This window comes from Syngnathoides biaculeatus, chromosome 8 (assembly GCF_019802595.1).
Source record: "Syngnathoides biaculeatus isolate LvHL_M chromosome 8, ASM1980259v1, whole genome shotgun sequence".
Classification (NCBI taxonomy): Eukaryota; Metazoa; Chordata; class Actinopteri; order Syngnathiformes; family Syngnathidae; genus Syngnathoides; species Syngnathoides biaculeatus.
The window spans coordinates 16,472,662-16,499,422 of record NC_084647.1 but is presented as its reverse complement, the minus strand read 5'-3'; the positions used below and the strand labels follow the sequence as shown (position 1 = coordinate 16,499,422).

The 26,761-nt window shown below is 40.4% G+C and overlaps 1 protein-coding gene across 2 annotated transcripts in view; it reads right to left on the bottom strand.

The window, feature by feature from the left end:
* Positions 1–24,594, bottom strand: part of b3glcta (beta 3-glucosyltransferase a) — a 50,833-nt gene extending 26,239 nt beyond the window's left edge. Inside the window, exons 1-4 of one of the 2 annotated variants that reach the window (XM_061828234.1) lie at positions 23,918–24,594; positions 23,718–23,818; positions 17,914–17,957; positions 7,039–7,081 (exon numbers count right to left, since the gene is read on the bottom strand). In XM_061828234.1, the coding sequence (XP_061684218.1) occupies positions 7,039–7,081; positions 17,914–17,952 (82 nt within the window). In that variant the 5' untranslated portion in view covers positions 17,953–17,957; positions 23,718–23,818; positions 23,918–24,594. The remainder of the gene's footprint in view (positions 1–7,038; positions 7,082–17,913; positions 17,958–23,717; positions 23,819–23,917) is intronic. The other variant, XM_061828233.1, reaches the window with a different exon arrangement.
* Between the last annotated feature and the right edge of the window lie 2,167 nt (positions 24,595–26,761).

Below are 26,761 nucleotides of genomic sequence, written 5' to 3'. Positions count from 1 at the left end.
AAGTGTAACGTCAAGGTTGGGGGTTTCAAACCTTGGTAAGCATTTCAAATTAGGGTTAAAATCTAAGGTTAGCGTTTCAAGTCTGAATGAAAATTTTAAAGCGGAGTTTCAAGACGGTTAAGATTTCAATTTAGATGTGTCAGCGTGCTTGCCACGTGTTTAAGAGCTAGCTAGCATTAGCTCTGCATTTACGCTGTGAAACGGTGTTCCCGTGATGTTTGTAGTGAAATGTTAAATTTGCTATTGATAACTGAAAGAATATACACATTACTTGTTTGTGTCTTTTTAAGACGATATTTTTTATTAATGCCAGTAGCTGGCGGAAAGCAGAGGGTGAGAGTTGTACCTCCACCTTGCACATAAAGTAGAACTACTGACACATGGAAATCAACAACATTTATACATTCTGAAGTGTGCAAAAGATGAATAAAATTTTTACTGTCAATTAAATATACTAAACATTCGGTAATGTGGACTGACTAACAACAAAATCTTTAATTCGCTAACGATGACAAAAGAAACAGAATACTACAAAATTACTTGAGGACGGTTATAAAGCATTTATTTGTACGTCATTTCTTTCCACTATCTTTAGAAACTCACACATCTGCACCCGGAGAAGAACTGAGGCTGCAGCTCCCCCGATTGAGCCGTCACACTCTGCCGGCTCAGGAATTAACGGTCGATCCTCACGCTCGCATCGGGAAGCCCAAAATTCAATAGTGCCGCAAAGAGTTTTGATTTTGCTACTTGAAAAGAGGCTTCAGAGGAAGAAGTGGTCTCGCGAGGCACACACTTGGACATTCATATGAATACACACTTTTAATAGACTTGCAGGACATCAATTTAGTGGATTTCTCTCCTAAAAATGTCGGCAGGGAAAAAAAATGTGAAGTGCGTGCACTGGGAATTTGGATCGCAATATTCTGGTTCCGAATGACATCCATTAATATGGTAAAACGGTTAACCCCTAAAACATCAGGGTTCATCATTCATGTGCCCATTCTAGCCTACGTTTGTATTATGATGTTTTATATGTGAGATAACAGTAAAATTTCACTGGGAGTGGCAAACATCTTGAGGCAAAGCCGCTTCACCTCCAAGAGAATTCAGTTGGTCAGTCTTTGCTTCATTTACCCACCGTTATGTAATGCGATAATGTCCCATTTAGTGACAGTGAAAGAAGCACAGGCCCAAAGGAATACTTTTAAGATTTTTAAAAACATATTTTATTCTGTTGGAATACATTTGAATGGGTTTAAAGCGATGAGAATCATTTTTCGTCCGGACACTCAAGATGTTTTTTCGACTATTGCGGGACGCGCTGAAAAAATAATCTCGGGTAGACCTTTTGCCACTTCGCTATTCACAAATTCACCCATGTGTATTTTTTTTTCAGTTGGACCTTAACCCGTTATCTGCTTTATGTTTTCGTGTGCTCTCTGTACCGATAAAAGACGCCACCCAAATAGAAAACCTCAACAAGCTGAGCTCAAAGAGATAGAAGCTCCCATTTTATTTTTTTAACTGGTTCTTTAGAAACAACTTGGCATGACTCACCATAAAAAAACAGCCCCTGAAACCAGTGTCACTAAGCAACACGACCCTTGGGAAGCATGTTTACCAGGAGAATGCTAAGAAAAAGAGTCAAAACCCCATTCTTGAAAAGACAGCAATTGTCCAAATCTGGTTTTAAGATAGTATTTTACAAGGCAATATCAAAAAGTGTAAAAAAAATACAGACCTTAAAGTTCAGCCCCTAAGCCAATTTCGCTTGGCAACATAAATTTGGTCGCCAATGTAGGCTGTGAGTAGACTCACAAAAAGGTTCTCAAGAAGTTATAACTTAAAATGAACTGGATGTCAGCCATATTGGATTGAAGGGGCAATTTCAGGGCCAATTTGAACGAGGCTGATGATTCATCATGAAAAAAGAAATGGAATTTCCCTTGGCAACATCAAATTTGGTAGACATGGCAATGGACCTTTCCGACCTGTCAATCACTCGTACAATAATAGCCAATCAGATAGCCGCATTGTCTTAATCCGTGGTTTAACACACCCCTCTTTCCGTATTGTCCCACAAGCAATGCTGGTTGTCAGCAGCGTGCGCTCGGAAAAGTTAATGTTACAAAGAAAATGGTCCTCAGATGCGCTTCGGGAACGTGCAATTCTGATGAAAAATATCCTGCTAGCTTACAAGGGGCCCGGTTGATTAATTTTCCAAAGCCTAAAAGACAGTTGACGAAGTGTCTACGATGGATTAAGGCGCATTGAAGACCGCACATACAATTAAATTTGGACAATATCAACAAACACAAGGCTGTATGTTCAAAGGTAAGTGAGGGAGAAGTATCTTCTCTGAGTTTGATTTGATTATTATCAGTGCTTTATACATTGCAGGAGAACAACTTTCACTTTGTTAGCGTATCACCTGCTGAGTGAAGTGTGTCATGTTTTATGCCGAAGAGTCGGGTCAGTGAAACTAAATGCGCCATGTCATACAAGAGAAATGTCTATTTGCCTATTTGTATCACATCGGACTTTTAAGACAAAGCACTGGGTTCCATTACGAGCCAAGTCAAATAAATACACCCACTCACTGATAAAGACGACAATGATGTTACTTCCAAGTAAAAAGTACTCATCCTGCTTTACATGTGCAGTACAATTCCACTATTTTATCCTGTTGGATTTCAATATGAAGTTTCGGAGGCATCAAACCTTTTTTGCATCGATCGCCAACATTTCGCTGTAACATTGCGTCCCGCTCCATCCAAAATCTTAATTCCGTGTACATATCATTGTGTTAAATAGTTGAGACCTTTCTATAGAACTTTCTTGGACAAATCTGACGCATTTGGCAAAAAACATACCCCAATATTATCTGGAATATGCGATAGAGAATCGACTTCAAACATGTTATGTTCAATCACCATTTTGAACGCTTGTGGGACATGGCTAAGGGGTCGGAGCTTAAGGTAGCCATCGGAAAGGTCCACAAGGAGTAGACCCACAAAAAGTCACAAGACGGCGTATGAAATGAAACAGGGAGTCAGACATTTTGGTTTAATCGATTTTGTTTGGATTCAGTTTTGTCGTTATAGTCCCGACCATAAGACATTCATACACGCCTCCTAATGGCTAAAAAAAAAAAATCCATATATGTCCAAGTACATTGCCGTGAAAAAGTATTTGCTGCCTTCACAAATTCACACTTCCTTTTGTGGTTTCCGCTGTCATGTTTAAGATCATGAAACATGTAAATAGACAAAGATGATGATGAAAGTAAGGAAACCATAATACAATTAAAAAAAAAAAAAAAAAAAAAAGAGTGCAAAGACTTTTTCACAGCACCGTATTGTGTTCCAGGCCTGACGGGTGTGTCCCCCTCCTCCCCAAAACAAAAAAGCTCCTTACAACTTTTTCATTTGCAATAAATAATAAATAGAGTCAGCTATTATGCCTTCTATATATTGGGCCGACACAAACAATTCTTCATATTCTCCACGGGCCAGTCAAGACTGACTGGTGTGAAAAAGGCAATCACTATTTGCTTGGCGCGAGACAGCATCACTTTTCTTTTCTCCACCGCCGCCCTTTAAGACGGATGTTTGTATTTGTGGCAAATGACAACATTATGAAGTTGGGGGCTATTGCTTGTCTGTGTGTGGGGGGGGAACAGACAGTCAAAGAAAGAAAGGGAGAGAAGAACACATTTTAAAATGCAAAGTGAAAAGCTTCCAATGAAGCGAGACATTTTATTTTTACAAAATAATGTATATAGTCGCTTGATGGAAAAAGAAATATATATTTATTATTTAATCATTTGAGATTAAACAGAAAATTCAAGGACTTGCATGAGGAATCAATGAATGAATCCCTCTCAAATTGCAAAGGTTCAAGTAACCAATGGAGCAAGACATCTTTATATTTTTTCACTCATCTGTTGGTGTCTGTAGTTGCCTCATGTGAAATAATTTGAAAGGTGTTGTTTACAATCACCCATGTGTTAATTTTTCCAACCAATATACATTGACAAAAAAACTTGTTGTGGCAAAGATTTGTGTCGCCTTAAATGTGATTAATTAATTGCAGTAATGTTTGGAAGTTTGAAATACAAAAACCCAAATTAAAATCAATACCACAGCATGAAAGCAACGCTGTGATTCATTATAAGTGAATGTGCATTTTTATCCAAGTGTGGCAGAATTAAACAGTGCTTTTTATTCAAATGAAATGTAAGACAAGCATAAGCAATACAATTATATAATACATCTTGTCTGTGTGTGAATTAAATCTGATCATTTGTCACTATTGCGGTGTAACAAGTTTGTTCAAATCAGGCTTGTGCACATTTTATAGTTTACAGCACGGGTGCAAGACTGGTAGCCTGTGGGCCAGATCCGGCCCACCACATCATTTTATGTGGCCCACTAAAGTGAATCAAAATTGCCAACTGTACTCGGGTATAATACCATTGAGATACCAATGCCCTTTTGAAAAGAAACGTAATAGTTGAAAAACTTATTTTTAGAGGCTTTTAATTTCAAAACTGGGTATACATCAACGTAAATACTGTACACAGTTACAGTATAGAGCTCGTGCACCTACGTCATAAAGTCACGTGACTTTTGTTTACGTCGCCATATTGCTGGTCTAACAAAGCGTTGTTCAAATGCTAAGTAGGCTGGAGACGACACTGAAATATGTCTTGTAGCATGACGCTCAGAGTCTTGTCCGGCACTGTCAAACATTTTAGAAGGTGAAAATAAACAACGGTACGTAGAAAAATTTGATAAATTCGGCACCGAGGACCCGTATTTAATGCTGGAGTTGATGTTTTCGCAGATAAGAAATTGGACTGTTAATTCCCTTCCACTTGTCTTGGACAACTAGATATACACGTGGATCTGGGGAGTAAGTCATTGAGATTTACACGGAAAGGTTTGAAAGCATATAAAAATCTGGATATATACGAATACTTTGTTGCTGGATCTCTTCTCATCAGGAATAAATCCCACATAGTGATGGTTTTGACAGCTCGTGAACATGGAAGTGTGCTTGGCGACACGTTAACCTTTGCCGGAAACCATCGATCTTTTCAGCTAGTATTCAATACAAATACTAATATTTTAATAAATGACCCCTGGTTTTACACAAACTCGCATTCAAAAAAAGAGGGCAGAGTCGTCTCCATGGAAAGTACATGGAAGCGATTGTGGCCACACACTTAACCTCCATAAACCTCTGCGACAGACAGTTTTTTAAAAATACATTGTTGTCAAATAAACCAATTTGACATTATAAATACTTTTTGGTAATTTGAGATAGAGCAGAATAATTCCTACCTGAAATGAAGCGATCGCTACACAGGCGTGTGTGAATTTTGTTTGGGGACCATCCATCATGTTTAATTGCTGAAATCCATTGATATTTTCTGGTCTTTTCAACTGGTATTCCATAGAATGATGTCTTTGAATATCTGTCTCGTCTGATGTGACAACCAACAGCACAACAGGTCTCGGGTCTTGGAAATATTCTCCTCCGGTTCAATGTCTCCCACAATGTCGAGCACCTCTGTTTGACCGGCAACATGGCGCCGTGAAAATGGTGACGTCACGAGCACGAGCGCAACATGAGGTACTCTTTCATTTAAATGGGTTCGGAGTCATAGTGGCCCTCTGAGCAGAGTCATAATTACAATGTTGCCCATGGCAAAAATTAGTTGACCCTCCTGCTTTATAGAGTCAATGTTACAGTTAGTTTAAGTTACAAACAAGTGTAACCGAGTTGAACTGATTTATTATGTTATTATTGCTTTGTTTTTTTTAGACAATCCCTATCCAGCAGATTGCCATTTTTGTCATGAAAGAACAAGTTACAAAATTGTTCATGTTTTTTTTTTTTTAATTTATCCAAGTAAGCCCATTAAGAACAGATTCTCTTGTCCATTGCCATTCAAGGCTGGATTCATATTTTCATTCCGTGCACTGAGGAAAGTTGGATCAAGACACAAGTGAGTTGCCTTACAAGCGTGGTCGCAGAATTAACAAAGCTGGTAAATCGGGGTACCACTCTATACACTTTTTAATACTTGCGAAGCTAGACGTTTGTAAAATGGCCACAGTTCAGCTATGTTTCTCATGAGGATTGAATCCCCAAGATGGTGTTGTGTTCGCATTAAGTTAGCAAATTTTCTCATGGATTAAGTCAAATGCATTGGTTTTCTATACTGTAGAGCATCTTTAGATTTAGAAAAACAAAGAAACCTTTGTACAACTGAAACAGTAAAATTTCTATTTATGAAGCCTTGATAAATATGGATTTTTAGTTACAGCAGCAGGTGCATTGTAAATTAATTGATTTATTTGTTGCTGTGCTTTGGGATCAAAAAAAAAAAAAATGCTCTGAAATTTGACTCGAAATTACTGAGCAGGCCAGACCCTGTACACTCAAAATCAGATATTATCGTGTGGATGGTAAAGATAGCACCACAAATCGATGACCACAAAAACACAGATCTTGTTGCTATGCAAAATACATTTTTGATTGATTACTCACTAACTGATGGGATGATTGGAAGAATAACTGATCCTAAAAATATTCCACAGGTGGAGCTCTGATACAAACTCATTTTGTTTACTATTCTAACTTTGGTTTCTCTTTTTTTCACAAATAAAATGATGTTGGCTTTCTTCAACTTTTCTGCCATTGTTGCATGACTTAAGAAACAACAACAGCTCGATGTGGGATTTGCCAACTGTTACTCGGTCCCACCTCTGCATGGGGGACTCAAGACTGAATGTTTATTTAATAAGCAGTGAGCAGCTGAATGTGTGTGTGTTTTTTTAAGTACAATGCATTTATATTTATAGATACACATTTGTACTTATTTAAGCTGTTATTGCAACACCAGCTGTCATGTCGATGCAGTGTCGAACAAAGGCTTTCCACGTACTTTTTTCGTTTGGATCTTTATTTGTTGTTTTTTGTGTGCGTGTGTTTGCTTCTTTTTTTTTTTCTGATTAGACTCACCCAGTTGCCTGGCGGGGATCCCGTGCGCATCTCCTTCCCGACTCTGAAACGCACAGCAAGAAAGAGGTGCTTTAATTATTAAGGCCGACAAGAGCTAAGGGGGCGGGCGGGGGAAAGACGCAAAACAACAACAACAAAAAAAGATACTTCACATAAACTTACAAGCAGCCCCCTTTTCAACAAAACATCACAAACGCACAATGGGTAAATACTGAAGAGTTGTATGGGTAATTAGGACAAGCCCCCTCTGTGGGTCACGTGGAGGAATAATGGCGACTTTGCAACGTTAACTGTGCTGGAGGGGTTTGGGCAGGTCGCAGCAGACCACAGGCGAGGGGAGGGGCAAAGCGCAACTTTGAAGTGTCTTCTTTTTGCCATTTTTTAACAAGGAACGACGTCACATGAGATCCGGAACGTGCTGGAGGATTAATAGATAATGGGAGGAAAGAGCGTTTTTTAAAAAGAGATGCCCGTTTTGATTTATGATGAGCGCTGCTGCGTAGCTGTCAAGCGTTTATAACAAGTCGTAAAATATTGCTATGGACAGCAAATTAAGGATATGGTGTGAGTAACAAATTACAAAAAGAAAAAAAAATAGGTTTTTAAAAATAAAAATACCACTGTGTTGAATGAAAATAATATATAGTGTAAAGAAATAAACTGCTTTTAAAGTGTATATACTGTATGGTGGGACAACCTCGAAGTCACAACAACTGAGGTGTTGCGTGTGTGCTTCTAAGGGGTGTGGCCTAATGAGTGACCTTGGCATCATGGGCGGTTTGTCTGCGTGTGAGTGTTTGGGCAAAAGATGTGGCATACAGCAGCTCCTTGTGAGTGGTCTTGTGTTTATGAGTTGGATTGTTTGAACTATTCAATAAATGGCTGAACGTGGATCGACGACCATTGCAATCACTTTTTTAAATGTCACTTCACTCGAGCGGCAGCATGTCTGAAGTGTGGCGTTCAAAAATTGGCCGTCTCATCTAAAAAAAAAAATAAAACACTAGTATAGTGGATTTTTCAGTTGTTATTGTAAACATTGTTTTATTTTGGTCATGCAGGACCCGTTGTCCATTCAGGCTTGATCATTTAGTAGTAAGGAAATCTATGTAAATCTATGTTCAGAACCGTTTTTCTTAGTCCGAAGTACAAAGCACGTCAAGGAATAAAAATAAATATTTTGTGCACAGAAAGGTTTTTGATGAGTCTTGTAATATTAAATGTATAACAAAACCAAGTATTTTGTGAAGGATTTCTATTTCTGGATACATTTTTGAATGGGTATTGCAGAGCATCCATCCATCCATCCATCCACTTTCTTCGCTGCTTATCCTCACTCGGGTCGCAGGAAGTGCTGGAGCCTATCCCGGCTCTCAACGGGCAGGAGACGGGGTAAACCCTGAACTGGTTGCCAGCCAATCGCAGGGCACATTAAGAAACACCTGCACTCACAATCACACCTTGGGGCAATTTAGGGTGTTCAATTAATGTTGCAAATGTTCAAGATGTGGGAGGAAACGGGAGTACTTGGAGAAAACCCATGCAGACACGGGGAGAACAGGCAAACTCCACACAGACGGGTCCGGGATTGAACCCGGGACCTCAAAACTGTGAAGCCAACGCTTTACAGCTGTTCCACCGTGCCACCTGATGCAGAGCAAATGTATTTAAATAGTGCATTTCATACACAAGGTCATGAATTCAATGTGCTTTATGAGTAATACTTAACATTTGTTTTTGATCCTCATTGAAACAAATGTTCAACACAGTACTGAAATCTTGACATTACATTAAGATGTCATGCTTTTTAAATGTGTTCTTAATTATCAGATATTTTTTTATCATTAGGTTAGCATGAATGTCTGCTTATTTATGGTTGACTATCATACCTTTCCAAAATTGCTTCACTTCCCGGGAAAATTTGAGCAGAAACTTTGTGTAAATTTTCTACGCCTTGTCAACTCTACAATTCGCCCACCGGCTCCTCGAAATGAGCTCTTTTTTGATGATGAGCAGGGGCTATAAATACTTGTGTCAACTGTTATTTTTTCATCTTTTTCTTTTGCTCCGAGACAAGCGTTTCAGGCGAGAGAACGGTAGAGATGGTATCACCCAGATCTGATTTGGCGATAGAAAACGTCAGATTAATTGTTCTTCCCTTCTGGTCACATTGATCGCTACAGCAAAACTCTGAAACTTTAGCGACCAGTACATGTTCTTTTTAAATACACATCATGATCCAAAATGAATAGTGATGCAGTTATCGTTTCATAGTGAGGCACCCTTGCGCAAAAAATAAAAAGGCGTTCATGCTTTGAATTAGAAAGGAAAAAAAAGCGATGGTAAAAAAAAAAATATATATATATATATATATATATATATATAATATATATATATATATAAAACCAGTCTTCAAAAAAAACATAATATGTAGGAATATGTTATGAAAACATTTTTTGAAGGTGTTCTATGATTTTTTTGGGGTTTTTTTGTATTTATGATTCATGAGATTGTTGCTGCCAATCATTGACCAATATGACATTACCAAAGATTTTTCTTCTTTTCCTTAGTCTGGTTTGCTAGCTAATAGTATTGATGAGCATCATGTAATTTTTTTTTTCTCAATAATATAACTACTGAATGCAGTTAGGTGGCACAGTGGGTCAGCTGGAAAGCGTTGGCCTCACAGTTCTGAGGACTCGAGTTCAATCCCAGCCCTCCCTGAGTGGAGTTTGCACGTTCTCCCCATGCCTGTGTGAGTTTTCTCTAGGCACTTCGGTTTCCTCCCACATCGCACAAACATCCAACGTTAATTGGACACTCTAAATTGCCCCATAGGTGTGATTGTGAGTGCGGTTATTTGTCTCCATGTGCCCTGCGATTGGCTGGCAACCAGTTCAGCTGGGATAGGCTCCAGCACGTCCCGCGACCCTTGTGAGGATAAGCGGCTAAGAAAATATATGGCTGGACGGATGGATGGATGACTGCAGTTACTGTATGTAACATGGGCTGATGACTATGTACAGGGTCTGTCAAAATGATCCGACACATTTGTAGGTTAAATAAAAGGCAAATAAAGTAAAGAAAAAAATGTGTTTTTAATTTTGAAAAGTACATATAATGCCATTCTGCTTTGTTTCTTTATAATGCCATTGTTTTTCATTTCTTTTTCAGTTGCTGCCATGAATTGGACTGGTGAGCATCGCGCTTTCATTGCGGAAACAAACAAAAAAAACAAATCAGTAACTGCAACACCACGAGCGTTCCGTTTGCACTCCAATCTTGGTAGACGTGATCCCGAATCAGCTCGAAACGCGATCTTGCTATGGGTTACAAACTTCAGAGTTGCTGGATCTGCATTGAAATGAAAATCAACCGGCCGGGCTCGCACAATAATGGATCCCATTTGACTGATTTAATTTTTAAAACAGAATTTGTTTCCTTACTTTATTTGCCTTTGATTTAACCTACAAATGTGTCAGATTATTTTGCCTGACACGATACATGCTACATGTACGATGTTGAAGTTTTACTGATTTTTTTTCTCTGTTGTTACAGATCACAGTAAATGAATGAATCCACACAGAATACTACAGCATAAACCTGTTACCAGAGCACCAAAGATGCCCTGCAAGTCCATTGCTGAACCTTTGCTTTGGAAGCTCTTCATACATAAGCTCATGCACCACAATCTATCCCCGAGGACAAACACACACACACACACACACACCAACACACAGCGGCTGATACGTCAAGTCGCATTAGCGTTTTGTGTGGTGATGGCAAGACTCACTCAAGGTTGCAGTTTTGTGATATGCGAGAAGAAAAATGTGAGATGTCACAAAGGTGAGCGAGTGGACTTTGCCGAATAATATTGAACGGTTTCTACTCAGTGCAATAATGGAACAAAATGACGCATACTTTCAAATCCTGACTAGTTTTATGGTTGCACCAAAAAAAAAAAAACCTGCAATATGCACTTCTTCACCGATGATGGCAACTTGTATTATTAGTTACACTTCATCACTCTAACGGCTTTATTGCAATATGTGTAATTACGTGCATCGCGTCAAGGTAAATTAAGGATGTAATTACGTAGAGGGAGGCCGGAACTGTAGCTGTAACCTTAGCAACAAGCATTCTACTGCCCACACTGGGTCGTAGTGAAAACTTTTAAACTCTTCGGCCTTCAACATGCATATTAAGTATTCATAATGGTAGATTTTAATGCTTTATTATAGAATTAGTTAATAATGCAGAGTGTGGACTTCGAAAGGACTTAAGAAGTTGACACGCATTCCCGCTTCATTGTTTCATGCAGAAGATTAACAGCGGCACACTTACTTCAGTAAAATGAGCATGCTTTGAAAGGGGAAAAGGTAACACCGAGTGGTGGACAAATACAAATACATAATCACATGTAAATGTATTTTGCATTACAACTGATTACAAAATCATGTCTTACTTTTATTAAATTTGCTAATAAATTGCATTTCTATTCATCAATAAATTGTGGAAGCCCTATTTTCATGCTAGGACCTTTAAACAAACTGGCCTTTAAAAAGTTCAAAAACCAAATTGATGCCGTGCATGCTTCTTACGGTCTGAAAAGATTAAATGGTTTCGAATGGCTTAAAATACAAACATTTCATATTTTTACACAAGATTTGGGGAAGGAAAAGGTCCATTTTTGTCATTAGCGAGAAATGAGGGAGAAAGTTGAAATGACCCGTAAAGGGTTAATAATTTTGTCTGTCACGATTAAATTAAAGCTTCATTAATAAAACAAAAGACTCGATTATACTTTAAATTTGCATGGCGGTATAATTACACAAGTTGAATATTTGACCCTTGTGGATCCTTTGTCCCATCTTTCATTAAATGAGCAAAAATATGTAGAGCTAAATAAGGCTGCTACTTCCATAAATATGAATATTAACTAACCTAAGGACCCCCAAGAGGACCTCCAAACACTCCCCGGATCAACCTCCAGTCAGACTGCCCACCCATGCTTTCCCTTGTCATTTTATGAGCGCTTGGCTCAGCTGCCAGAAAACGCACCAGACTGGAGAAAATTGTTGTCAGTGGTACAAATCTCGTTGCCTAGAGCAACCGGGGGGGGGGGGGGGGTGTTAAGGGGTGGAGTTGCAAAACTGTCACCATGTACCCCTGCTGTGTGAGTGGTTTAAAGTTGAAGCACTCCTACGGGTGATCAGCACGACCGACAGTCACAAATACTTCGAAGTTAGATGTGCTCAAGCATTCTTTTGCTGCTGAAATTTGCCACGATATGCTCACTTTTCCTTTCTTTCGGTGTTTAGGGGGAGAATGTACTTTTTATCTCCTTGGCAAATCTTTGGAATGAGTAACGGTACGTCGAATTAAAGTCTTGGAATCTGCCCAAAATGGCTTCTTTAAACAAAAATGGCCAACCACGTGTTGAATTTCAGACTGGGGTCCTTGAGATTTTTTTTTTTTTTTTTTTTTAATCCTGCCATGACATACAAGGCCACCGAATTTAATGGCAATCGGTAAAACTGCTGGCAGGGCATTTTTTTTTTTTTTAACTTTCTACTGAGTCAGGTGTAGGTCACTTTCGGGTCTTGTGTAATACACTTTCACCAGGATACTTGCAATTGCAAAAATGGATGAGTTTTAAGGCAGACTGAAGCCCCACAAAGGCAAGGTATACGGAAGCGTCTTGCTGCCACATCAAAAAACAAAAGTCGCTATCATGTTATAACATATGTTTCACAATATAATGTGGACGTTTCATGTTATAACACGATATGTTTCACATTATGTGGTTAATTACATGGAATAATGAGATTCATTTCATGCTATAACCTGAAACGTGTCCCGTTATAACGTAATTCATTTCATGTCATTGTCATGATCCTGCCGCTTCAGCACGAGCTGTGCGGGTGCCGCGCGGGTGCGCTGATTGAGGCGCACACCTGCGCCTCATGCAGCCTGATTATGCTGTGGATTTATATGACCGCGATGACCACTGGCCGGCACCAGTTCGTATGATCTTCATGTCCCGTTCGTGTTCTCCCGTATCCCTGATTGAACCTGTGTGTACCGACCTTCGTCCGTTCTCCGACCAACCTTGTAAGCCTGACTCCTTCGTTACTTCTGCCTGCTTTGATTGTTCTCCTGTGTACCGACTCCTGCCTGTCTGCTCACCTGCTCTCTTCGCCCGACGTCCCAACTACCGCTGCTGCACCGGTTTGCCTGCTCGGTCCCCTACCTCTGCATATAATAAACGGGTCTCTTCTTGAACTACCTTGCGTCTTCCGAGTTCCTGCATTCGGGTCCTACTCTCGTTCCAATGGGACGTGACAGTCATAACGTAGACCCGTTTCACGTTATAACGTAGAAAATAAATACATTTCACCCCTCTTCACCCTGTCCCCCAAAAGCAATTACTTCTGGTTTTACAACACGTTCTACTACATTACTACATGTTCTTGCTCCCTTCGTAAGAGGCGATCTTCAGGTACACCACGACTCCATAAAAAGCTCACCAAATCCATGTTTTGTGCAACACTCAATAAGAGTCCACTTCTAGCTGTGTCTTCGTGTATGCCACCTTGGAAGAATGTGAGTGCCCAAAGGGTCGCAACAAGTTGACGGCAACTTTTCAGGTTATAACGTAGAACTTATTAGCCTTTACACTAATATGTTTCATGTTATAATATGATAAATTACATGTTATAATGTGGTTTATTTGACGTTGTTACATGAAACGTTTCACATTATGTGAAATGAATTATAACATGAAATGATTCATGTTATAACGTGTAATCAACCACATAACGTGAAACAAATCACGTAATAACACAAAACATCCACATTATAACGTGAAATATATCATGTTATTACGTGATAGCGACATTTTAATTTTTTTTTGGTCGTGGCAGCAATACACTTCCGTAAAAGGTATTTGTTGGAAGAACTAAAAAAAAAAAAAAAAACAACAAAAAAAAAACCCACCAGCAAGACCAAGATTGTGCTGTAAAACAACTGCAGTTGTTATTAATGTTGAAGTTTACAAGCTGAATTGCTTTTTTTCTGAAGCTCTTGAAGCATCTCTGGGACCAAACAAGTTTCACGCGATAAACATGACAGGAGCTACTGAGTATTTACCAGCAATCTGATTTTTTTTTTATGTTGATGAGTCCAGATGGTTGGAGTCGGAACCTTGTCGTCATCTCATTTTAACTCGTTTCTTTCCAACCTTCATCGAAACACCAGAGGCCAAACAGTGATTAAAACAGACACGCGCTGTTGCTTTGAGGAGATTAAAAGTAAAATAAATTTGCAAAATTTACAAAGCTAATAAACCGAGCAGAAATTAGGGTCTGAGCGCAGGGCGTGCCAAGGCCATCTTGGAATCTGGATCATTATAAGTCTTCTGATGAATTCGGCAACTTTTTGGGGTCTCAAAATTCTTGAAGATAAAGCACCTTTTTTTTTTTAAAGTGTGTATGATGGCGAAGAATATTTTTTTGAACATGAACTACAAAAGCATTTAGAAACATTCAGAAAAATGATTTGGCTGATCAATTTAAAAGATAATATACAATATAATCACAAAATAATCCCATTATCCTTTCATATTTCTCTTTGACTTGAATGTTAAAACGTGTTTCTTCTACTTTATTATTTTCTTTGCCAAGAAGTGACTTATTGCAACCAAAATAAAAAACAGAGACGCCTTTCTCAGATGTCAAAACAGCTCAGCTTTGACAGTTTCATTTGAAATATACTGAATGAAGTACAGAGATTAGCCTTCAAGAAATGTGTGTCCGCAGTCACGCTAACAGAAAAATTTAGCAAACACTCTCTCTTGATTGTCCTTCTGGTTGTCGTACGAGGTGGATTAAAGAGCAAGGAGTCTAAAGAGATCCATTCTCACTTTTCAATGGAAGTAGGGGATTAGATGATTTCGCAACACTGCACTCCACAGTTGTTGTACAGGACATACATTTAGTCGATTGTGATTATTTTGAAAGCTGCTATTATGGGCTGATAAAAATCGTCAGACTGACCAATCGGTCAGGTCGTAGTACTTTCACAAGGGAATGGAACCATATGAACTCCAATCAGAAGCAGTTATCCTAGACTGATGGGCGACGCTAAACGGCCAAGTTGTCCTGCTTGGAAGTAAATAAGTGCCACCAGGATTTGAATTTGAAATGTAAAGTGATCACATTTTCAATAGTTGTATTTCAGTGCAAATTTTCAATGTTAACAATTCAACTGGCTACAATTCACTATCTGAAATTCACTGTATGTGCAGTTACGCTTTCTTAGTCAAGTGACGTCAGGATTTGGACGAGTTGGTTTTACAGTTCGATAAGGAATTGGGTTAGATGAGTTGGTACGAAGGAATTACCTCAAATGGGTCCCGATCGGAAGCACGTATCCCAGACAAAAGGACGATATTAAAATGCCAATGTTTTGTTGCCTATACCATCGAAAGTGTGCAACAAATATGTTATGATTGTTTGTAATTTTGGAAAGCATAAAAAAAAAATAATAATTACCATTAACACGACTTCGACATGGAATACGGTGAACGTCACATGAAAAAGTCTCAAAGACCCCTGAAAATGTACAGAAAGTTGTGTATTTTTGTTTAAAACGTCTATTTAGGGGTGGCACGGTGGATCAACTGGTAAAGTGTAGGCCTCACAGTTCTGAGTTCCCAGGTCCGATCCCGGACCAGCCTGTGTGGAGTTTGCATGTTCTCCCCGTGTCTGCATTGGTTTCCTCCGGGTACTCCGGTTTCCTCCCACATCCCAAAAACATGCGACATTAATTGGACACTTTAAATTGCTCCAAGGTGTGATTGTGAGTGCAACTGTTTGTCTCCATGTGCCCTGCGATTGGCTGGCAACCAGTTCGGGCTGTCCCCCGCCTCCTGCCCGTTGACAGCTGGGATAGGCTCCTGCACTCCCCGCGACTCATGAGGATAAGCGGCGAAGAAGATGGATGGACGGACATCTATTTAGCATGAATTCCAACATTCATGCAAAAGAGCTTGTCCAAATGAGCCCTGATCAGGGAGCAGGTATCCTAAACAGACAGGCCTATGATGGCTATTTTACCTTCAACATCGAAATGTTTGTGTCAAAGTTTTCATAATGGCAACATTTCACCATGAAAAATGATTGTGTGAGGGCAGACCACAACTAATGTGGAGTGCTCGCATGACCCAAAAACGTGCATTCCTAACTAATTTGTTACTGTTGTCCTCTACTTGAGGAAATCGGGCTGGGATGCTCACAACTTGCTGAGTGCAGTTGAGGTCAAATGTGGAGGTGAAACCACAATAAGAAGTCGTCGTCCAACAAAAATAGTATAACGCTTGATTCATGTTTGGCCCGTATATCTGGAATTAACGTGCAGAGCGTTTGTTATGAAATAAAATTCAGCAGTGTGGATCCGTGTTATTGCCTGAATACACACACACACACACACAAACATACATATACATACACATACACAAAAGGCTTTATAGGAAATACCATTCCACGGTAACTAAGCAACAACCAACTTGCTGCCACATGTCAAGGTCCAAACTTTATTCAGGTCATTTCCCCTCAACCCCAGAGTTTTATAGACTGTCATGTCTAACAATAGATGTACCGAAAAGGTCGCAATAAAATGCTGCCAGCTTCTTGACTTTTTAACATAAGAATGTCCGTGCAACTCCTTTGTTACAATACAAACAATTTCATAGACGCATTCTTAGTGTCAACAAGGTAAGTAAACAGAACAACTACAATAAACTTAAAGCTCATCAGTTTACTTTATTTTCTCTAATCACACATAAACCAAATTTCATTTGTTTCCGCCACCCATGACTATTTTTTTTTTTTTATATACTATGGATTATGTTTACGATTTAATTGAATGCTTCATTAGACAGTTTAGTCACACATGCAATTATATTTGACCAGCAGAAAAACACCCAAAAGTTGGCTCAGAAGCACACCTTGGGATTTAGAGGGAAATTCGGCCACGGCAGCAAGTATCCCTTAGCATCATGAAATTTAGTAGACATGTTTAGCATGAGAAGACCCGCAAAAAAAAATCTCAAGAAGCCTTGCCCAGCCATTTGGCGTTGAAGCGGCCCTTTTTAGGTCATTCAAACTCAGCGAAGTTTGATGACTCATCAGAAAACTGTAACAAGACGACTCCACAAATTCAGATTGATCAAAACCTTCCATTTCTCAGTTCGTACACACCAAAAGTTAAAGTGGAAGCCGAGTACCTTGGCAAACTGGGTCAGTAAGCGACAATGGATGGACTTGACTGGTCAAAAAATAGCAGGACAGTCGCTCCCTTCAAATATGCATGGGTACACTTAAATGTTTTGGCTTGTTTCTCACACCATCATTTCACACACTTTTGAGAGCTTCTCATGTGGTTGAAAAGTTCATGCATTGCCAAAATCCCCCCAAAAATAAATTTTTGACGAATGCAAGTGGAGATCAGAGAGGGCCGAGGCAGTAATTTCCCATTCCTGCCATGTTAAGCATCCCTGCAAGGAGGCTTTCGATGTCAACACGCTCGCAGAATGCTGAAGAAGCAAAGCGTTCATTATTTATTGAGTGGCAAAGTACCAACATGGGAGGGAAAAAAAAAAAAAAACATCCACAAAAAAAGATGGAAAACTCAAACCAAGGAATGCAATGCAATACGCAGTTGTTTGATGTCGGAGCTCATCGTTCGGCAATTACGGTCGCGAGTGGGTGGGGGACGTTTGTTTTCTCTGAAGATGAAATTAAAGTCTAAACACAAGCAGGGGAAACAGAAGAAACACAAGCATTGTGGTCTAATTTGTCCGCAGACGCTTACCTGTGAGGCTTCTTCGGAGCCGCCAGAAGCTAGGATCATGAGACCTGCAGGGAGAGACAACAGTTTCAAACCATTTTACACAAGAAGTCATTTGGAATGGTTTATAATTCAGCCTCAGAGAGTCCTTTCACTTAGCAACATGGACTTTGGTAGATGTCTATCATGAGTAACCCCACAAAAAAGGCTCAAGAAGTCATGCTCCAAAACACTAAGGAACAGAGATCGGTTGGTTTGAAGCAGCCAATTTCAAGACAACTAGGCCAAGTTTGATAACACACCACAAAAGAAATAAGAAACTTCACAAATTCAACCCCTGAAACCAACTTGACTGGGCAACATGACATTTGGTAGGCCTTTCAATCACGACAAAACCCATAACAAAAAAAAAAGGTTTCAAGAAGCCATTCTTGAAAAGACCCTGGAAGTCTGCAATTTTGCTTGAAAGAGGCCATTTTCCATGTCTCTTCAAGGAAGAACTTGTCCGAAAGATTTTGTCCAATTGCTACAAATTACCGTAATTTCCAGCCAATAAGCCGTGACTTTTTTCCACACGCTTTCAACCCTGAGGCTTATGCAGTGATGTGGTTAATTTGTGCATTTTTTTTTTCCCAACGGTCGCAAAGGGGGCCTCGAGGAGAAAAGGTAAGAGTGAGACCGGTGGAATATATGTGCCGAGGAAGTAACTTTTACCGGTCCGACCCTGTTAGCGCTGCGCTAGCATGTTACTGCCATGTCGCAGTGATTTGTACCAGTATGTTCTTTTTTTAACTGGCCCTGTTAGCGCAGCGACGGTAGCGTTAAACTCTCTGTGTACCGTCTTTCTTTGTAAATATCTTGTGTTTCAATGTCGGTTTTAACGTGGAACCTCACGGCTTTTACACGGCTGCGGCCAAATGGTATTTCCTTTACAAGTGTACTGAGTGAGGCTTATAATCAGGTGCGCTCTGTAGGCCGGGAATTACGGTAAACGGTAGCAGGTGGGTTCTGACTCTCATTTAACATGATTTTGGGAATTTGATTGGCTACATACCACACGACAACAAACTGTGCTAGCAATTACTTTGTAAATTGTATAGGTTACAATAAATTCAGGATTCTATTTAAATGATTGAGAGGTCTCATTTTTGGTGTGAAGACTTTTTATCCAATGTATAAAGGGCAAATGGAGGACACTAAGTTCTAAAAAGGTGGCATCTTCACAAGTCTTCCCCCAAACTGGACTTTGGGGAATGGACATGATATTTTCTTCATGTTTAGCTCTAAAAGAGGAAAGTAAATCCTTCAAACTGAGAGCATATTGTCCGCTTTGGCATCCATCATAATTCACGATTGAACTCCCGTTATCAGTTTCTTTCAAACCATACCGTTATTGATCCCGAGACTAAGTTCCCCCACGTGTAGGAATAAGGAGGAACCAATACGCCAAAATAAATAAATAAATACCAGAAGCACCGGAGTCACACAGCCGGTTATTAAATCCGACCCTCTGCCAAGACTGGTTCGTCGGAATGGTGACCTCCATTAAACATCCACGCTGAGAAAGTAAAAAATAAAGTGCTGCGGTAGCCATTAGAGGACAACCTAGGAGTGTTGATGAAGACGTATAACCAGCAGTCCTCCGGGAGCGAGCTTGCACACGTTCATTATGCAGCCATTCGGTTGGTAATAAAAACGTCAAATAAGAATATACATATGTCTCGGTCAGGCGCCGGCTTGCTCAGATGTGATTCCTCGTGATGAGAGGGACTCTCATGTATTTTTCAGAGACTCCACTTGACTTCAAAAGACACTTTTGGTGAGGGCTTGAGCCCGAGGTGAAGCCACAAGTTTGGACAGAGAGAAACGCCAAACCTGCTCCTTTGCAGCCACAAAAGCCACAACTTTCCTTCCTGCCATTAATTTCAAACCTTCTCTCCAGGAATCTACAATTCAAATTCTCCTCATAAAAGCACAGGTGTGACCCAATTAAGACCTAATGAGATTGGAAATTATTTAATGTCACGCTTCATCTCGAAAGCGACTTTCAGCGGGCAAGCGGAATATTGAGACGCCGCCGTTTGAAGAAATGCGGTAGCGCAGGTGCATCGTGTTAGCAGGAAGGCTAATTAGCGGTCGTCAGCTTTAAACGAGGCGATGATTTAGCGCGGCCCTCCCACGGTGGTGCGAGCGCTTGGTTCGGAGCCACGGGGCTCACACTGTAGCTAGTATAATATCATGCTGAGCAAGTTCAACACTAAAAAGACATCTAAATTTTGGGAGTTGAGGGAGGATAGCATTTTTTGTCATTTACCTATTTGAGTCGCTTGAATGTCCTGTGTTCATATAGAGCTCGTGCACCTACGTCATCAAATCACGTCACTGGGCGGAAGAGTCGGTCAAACAAACCATTCTTCAATGCTAAGTCGATTGGAGACGACGCGAAAATACGTCTTATAGCACGATGCCCAGAATTTTGCCCGATACCGTTGAACATTTAGAAGGTGATAATAAACAAAGGTACGTGGAAAAATGAGAGACACTTGGCATAGAGGACCCATATTTAATGACGAAGTCGAAGTTTTCGGCGATAAGAAATTGGACTGTTAACCCCGCTTCCGCTTGTCTTGGACAACTGGATCTCCACATGCATCTGGTGAGTAAGTCGTCCAGATTTACATGAAAGAGTTTGAAAGCGTAGAAATGTCTGGATGCAAACAAATACTTTGTTGCTAGATCTGTTGTTAATCAAGAATAAATCCCTCATAGTGATGGAGCCACTCAGTTTTTTTCAATATAAATTCTAATATTTAAATAAATTACCCCTGGTTTTACACAAACTCGCATTCATTAACTATAATTGGGGGGGAAAAAAAAAAGACAGCGAGTTGCCTCCTCCGTACACGAAGCGTGTTGCGGCCAAACGTTAAACTTTGGTTAACTTCTCCGTGACAGCCTTTTTTTTTTTTTTTATAAATATGCAGTGATATCCAATGAGTCCAATGGGTGTGTAAAAAAAAAATAAAAATAAAAAAATAAACCGCCGGGATCGGCTTCAGCCCCCGTACACGGAAGCATGTTGTGGCCACACGTAAACCTCTGTGTGACCGGCGGTTTATTTTCTTTTTTAAATACGCATTGGACTCATTTGATAACAATGCATATTAAAAAAAAAAAAAAAAAGTCTGTCGGGGAGAGGTTTACCATAGATTAATGTGGAACCAGAATACACTTCGTGTACATTGGAGATGACTCAGTCGTTTTTTTTTCTTTTTAAATGCATTGTTCTCATATGAGCCAACTTGGCATTATAAATTCTTCTTGGGAATTTGAGATTGAGAAGAATAATTCTGACCTGAAGTGAAGTGATCGCTACGCGTGTGTGTGTGTATTTGGTTGGGCACCTTCCATCACGTTTAAATGCCGAAATCCATCGATCTTTTCTTGTCTTTTCTGATGGTATTCCATAGAATGACCTCTTTGAATATGTGTCTCGTCTGTTGTAACAACAAACAGCACAACAAGTCTCGAACATTGTGAACATTCTGGTCCAGTTCAATGTCCCCCACACTGTCGAGCAGCTCTTTTTCACCGGCAAAATGGTGCTGTGAAATGGTGACGTCACGTGCACGAGCTCTATTGTGTGTGTTGTCTTCAACAGTGAAAACGAAATGAATCCACAGTGGCTGTTGCTTTTTCAAACTTTTCATTTCTCAGATCCTATGTCATGCACAGATTTATCTGCTCAGTGGGGACCTGGTCTTCTACTTCTTGTGTTTAAATATGCAGTAGAGCTCAGTGCTGCCTGGCATTTTGTGGCACAGCATGGAACTACAATGACGGTGAGCAAATTTAATTCTGTTGGATCTCTTTATGTGCGATTTGGGACTTTAAAAATGAAACTCAATTGGACTCAAATTAAATTCAGACTTGCGCGCCCACTTTAAACACATAACAGTGGCTTAAAATCTGTGATATAGCTGGAGGCACGGAAGTTGAGATGCGATATGCAGTACTGCGGTTCACTGTCTTCATTTTAAAGAAGGCCCTTATATCTTCACTTGCACCACTTTCACAATTCTCCATCTTTTTAAACTACACAGAGAAACAGACCAAGGATAGGAATTGTTGGCTGCGTAAAGATTTCAGCTGTACAAATGGAAGTAGCATTTCAATGGATAGAAAAAAATAAACATACTTTTGCTGTAAAAAAAAAAAAAAAATTGTCACAGTTGGAACATGGCCCGGATGTTTTCTGCCGCTTCTGCTTTTCATGCTTGTTGTCAGCGTCTGCGCTCTCGAGTGCACATCAGGGAGGACACGGACAGAAGGAGGGGGGTGGGGGGTGAAATGCAGCAAATCTGGCCCAACTGGACACATTCCTGACCTCTTCCTGCTCGCCGCCATTAATATTCCACACAGGCAAAGATGCCCACAACCCACTGGAACACGTTTGTGCCAAACAAACAAGCTTTTTGCGCAGGCACGAAGCGCCATCGTGGCCCGCAGTCACGTGCCTGTATAATGGAACTGGAGTGGGTTCATTAAGGTGAAAGGCAATTTCTGGTTATTAAATCAAATCTGAGAGAGATGTGTGCCAGCCCACTCAATATGGCCTAAAGCAGTGTTTCCCCAACCTTCATTACACCATTACGCATATTTTACATTTGTAAAATCTCATGGCACAAACAAAAAAAATTCACCAAAAGTATAGACAGTGAACCGCCACGTGATTTTTTTTTTTTAGGGGGAGGGGTGGCACTTCAAGGTGTTTGATGCCACGACCAATTGAAAACTGATGTCAAAATAAACAAACAATGTGTATTTGGGAAGGGAAGTCTGGGCATCCCTGATTGATGGATAGATGGACGGACGGACGGACGGACGGATAATGTGTATTTGGAACAGCAACATAGCTTTGTCCTTAAATACAGTAGCCCGTTTAGCTTCATGCTGCCAGATGCAATTATTATTTGTTTACTTATGATTGTAATGTAAAATATGTTCCTCGGCTCAATGAATGCATCAGGGTTGAGGAAAGATCGCTTTGGTGGGCTGCCTTTGCACTCCTCAGTGCACAACCACAGCTGCAGCCACGCGAGAGCGCACACACACTGGACGCACTTTACCACACCTCTCACACACGGACACACACACACTCACGTGGACACACACACTCTGACTTGCCAAGTGGGACTAAAGAGAGATATAACAAGGCAAAAATGGGTACAAACGGCATTTGTGCAACAACCTTTACTCTTGCATCATTGTTCTGCACTGATGAATGCAGCTGTGATCTGATGGAACAAAAGTATTGCACTCACACCCTGTACTTAGTGTAGGTAGAAGTACAGATAATACTCTGGGGAAAGGAAAAGTACTGATTTAACTCCTGCACTCGAGCAAAAGCCAAAAAGTGCAGGTTCTTGAAATGTACTTCAATATAAATATCCGTCCATCTATTTTCTGAGGGATTGAACCCCCGGTCTTCAGAACTGTGAGGTCAACGGCTTACAGCTGCGCCACCGTGCCAACTCACATAATAAATACAAATAGTAAAAGTGGGGAAAAAAAAACTGCGCTATATAGTGACTTGAATTTTATGCAAAAAAAAAAATGTGATCTCGTTTTGTTAACTTATCAAAAAAATAACTAATGACTACTTTAAAATATATACATTTAGTTTGATTTTTTTTCCCCAGACTGTAGGAAGAAGTACAAAATAGTGTACACTTCTGAGGCAGTAAACAGTCTTCAGAAAATTAAATACTCAAGTACAACAAACTGACGAATCTACAGTAACGAAGTCGTTATACTCAGTTACTTGCCGCAATTGGTTGTCGTCTGTTTTCGTTTTTTGTATTTTAAACAGCCAACTCCTCTGAAAGTTGTCAGCGCTGACTTGTGGAAGTAAAGCGAAGACTCTTTTCTTTTTGGAGAAAAAAACAACAACAACAACACAGAAGAACGCGATAAAAAAAAAAAAAAGTGGAGGCGAAGTGGAAAGCAAGTGGAGGCGGCCACTCACCAAGTGAGAGCAGGAGCAAGCCCGCGACATGCCGCCGGTGGTCCCGAAACATTCTCGGTTTTGTCGAGGCCGGGCCCCGGCCCCACGCAGGCGGGCGGCTCGCCGTGTCTGTGGTGGGGTGGGGAGGGGGCGGGCGCTATCTCCGCGCGGCCGCAAGGCACATACGCCGCGGCGTCGGAGCTCCGAGCGCTGACTGGGCGACGGCACGGAGGAGCGAGAGTGAGGGAAGGGACGGGAAGGGAAGGGAGGGGAGGGGAGGGCGAGCGTTTTGTCTCCGCTTGTTCTCTTCTCTCGTGGCTGGAGGCGGCATCGCCACTCAGCCAACGCGGCTCACGTGCGCCCTCTGGCCCGCCAGGAGAGTCACTGCGCCCGGCAGACACAATTGGGCCTGGTTGAGTCGATGCTAGTCAAATTAAATCTTTCTCTCTTGAATGACTGTTTCAACGTGTTTGCCCAAAATGTCGTCTTTTCTTCGTGTCTGTGGATATTCCCGGTCATCCAAATCACGCTAATGTACAAAGTCTGAATCGAGACAACTGGACTCTTCTCACATATTCTTGTTTGTTGTGTTGTTTCTTGTTTGTTAAAAAAAAAGTATAAAAATGATTGGTTAATTATGGAGTTAAGCTAATGAAGTACAAATTGAAAACATCCGCAAGGAGCATGGAGCAGCTCTCATGTCACTCATTAGGCCGCGCCCTCTTAAAGGCACAGCAAAATAAATACTCTGCCTGTGTTTTGTCTACTTAAAAAAAAATCTTTTATTGTTATATTTTTGCATTTTAAAACAAAGTGCTGGTTTTATTTATTCAAAACTTAAACAATAGCAATGGCAGCCTTTTTTTTTTTAAAGAGAGTGGAGCAAGTTAATGGTATCTCACCTCATTTCAATAGTGACAATGAACCTTTCCGACCTGTCAATCACTCGTACAATAATAGCCGCATTGTCTTAACCCCTGGCTTGACCCGCCCCTCTTGCCGTATTGTCCCACAAGCAATGCTGGTTGTCAGTAGTGTGCGCTTGGAAAAGTAAATGTTATGGAGAAAATGGTCCTCAGATGCGCTTGGGGAAAGTGCAATTCTGATGAAAGATATCTTGCTAGGTTACAAGGGGCCCGGTTGATTCATTTTCCAAGGCCTAAAACACAGTTGACGAAGTTTCTACGATGGATTAAGACCGCACGTACAACTTGTATAACATCAGACTTTTAAGCCAGAGCACTGGGTTCCATTACGAGCCAAGTCAAATGAATACACCCACTCACTTCTAAAGACTACAGTGATACTACTCGTGATTTTTCCAAATAAAAAGTACTCACCCCGCTTTACATGCGCAGTACGATTCCACTATTTTATCCTTTTGGATTTCAATATGAAGTTTGTGAGGCATCAAACTTTTTTTGCATCGATCGCCAACGTTTCGCTGTAATTTTGACTTTGCGTCCTGCTCCGTCCAAAATCTTAATTGCGGGAAAGAGTTGATACTTCTCTGTAGAACTCTCTTGAACAAGTCTGACACATTTGGCACAAAACATATTGCAATATTATCTGGAATACACAATAGAGAATTGACTTCAAACATGTTCTGTTCAATCGCCATTTTGGAAGCTTGTGGGACATGACTAAAGGGGCGGAGCTTAATATCACCATCAGAAAGGTCCATTGACTTGATATACAGATAAACTGCATTCCAAGCTCAGTCGTGGAACAAATGCGTTTGCTATGTGGTATCATATTACGCTGTCTCACACTGAGAGCCATTTCTAATATTTTGGTCCCCCTGGAGCTCCAGTCACAACTCCCATCAATTTGAGACAACGGCATCTGCTCATTAGAATGTTCAAAATTGAAAGAAAAGCAGCCGCCGCACACCAAAATCAATCGAGGGACGGTTGCTATTAGTTACCACCGGGGAAAGTAAATATAGACTATGAACCTCACCCAGCAGTAATAATATATACACACTACATTCGCGCTTCACTTGCACCGTACACAGTGGACTGTGCAAAATGCAATTTTGCATGCATTCCTCATGATGCAATGCAAAACACTGTTAATTCCACATTTTGTGCTACTGTTTATTCCACCTTAAATGCATCTCTTCCTTCAGTCTCTCGAAACGCAGGAGCGGAGGAATTACATGTTGTCCTTTTTTTGCTTGTTTTTCCCATTGTGCCCATCGGTCAGGCGCTCACAGGCAACGGCAGGGATGCTTCCAGGGAGAGAAAATGTAAAAGTGCCACATGTCAGCCTGGCCAAAGGAGCCTGTAGAACGGCGTCCCAGAATATTTTTATTTTTGCCTCGTTAAATTTACAAAATCACAAATTAATCAATAATGAGGCACAGTTGAATGTTGAAATCACTCTGTTGCTGAAAATTATCATTGCTAATGTTTAAAACTATTCTATGTAATAAGTAATATCACTGCAGTGGTCACTTTACAGTTCAAAAATGCTGAGTTTATCAAGCCACGCAATCCAAACTTTTTTTCTGCTAAAATGGAATCAGAATCAGTTTTACTGGCCAAGTATGTAAACACACGAGAAATTAAGCAAGCCTGCCATTTTGGTCTGAAAAAAAATATTTCACAGCCATGTTGGCCATTCCCACAAATTTGAAAATTCAGCCCCTGAAGCCAGTTTAATGCAGCAATAGGAAAATTGGAAGACATGTCCATCATAAATTTACCCCTCCCTAAAAATCTGTAAAAGGTATGCCCGAATAGAGATAGGATGTCAGCCATTTTTATTTGACGCAGATATACTGTATAAGGGCATTTCAGCAATTCCTGCGAATCTGAAAATTCCAGCCCGATGCCACTTGCACTCGTTCCAATTTAGCAT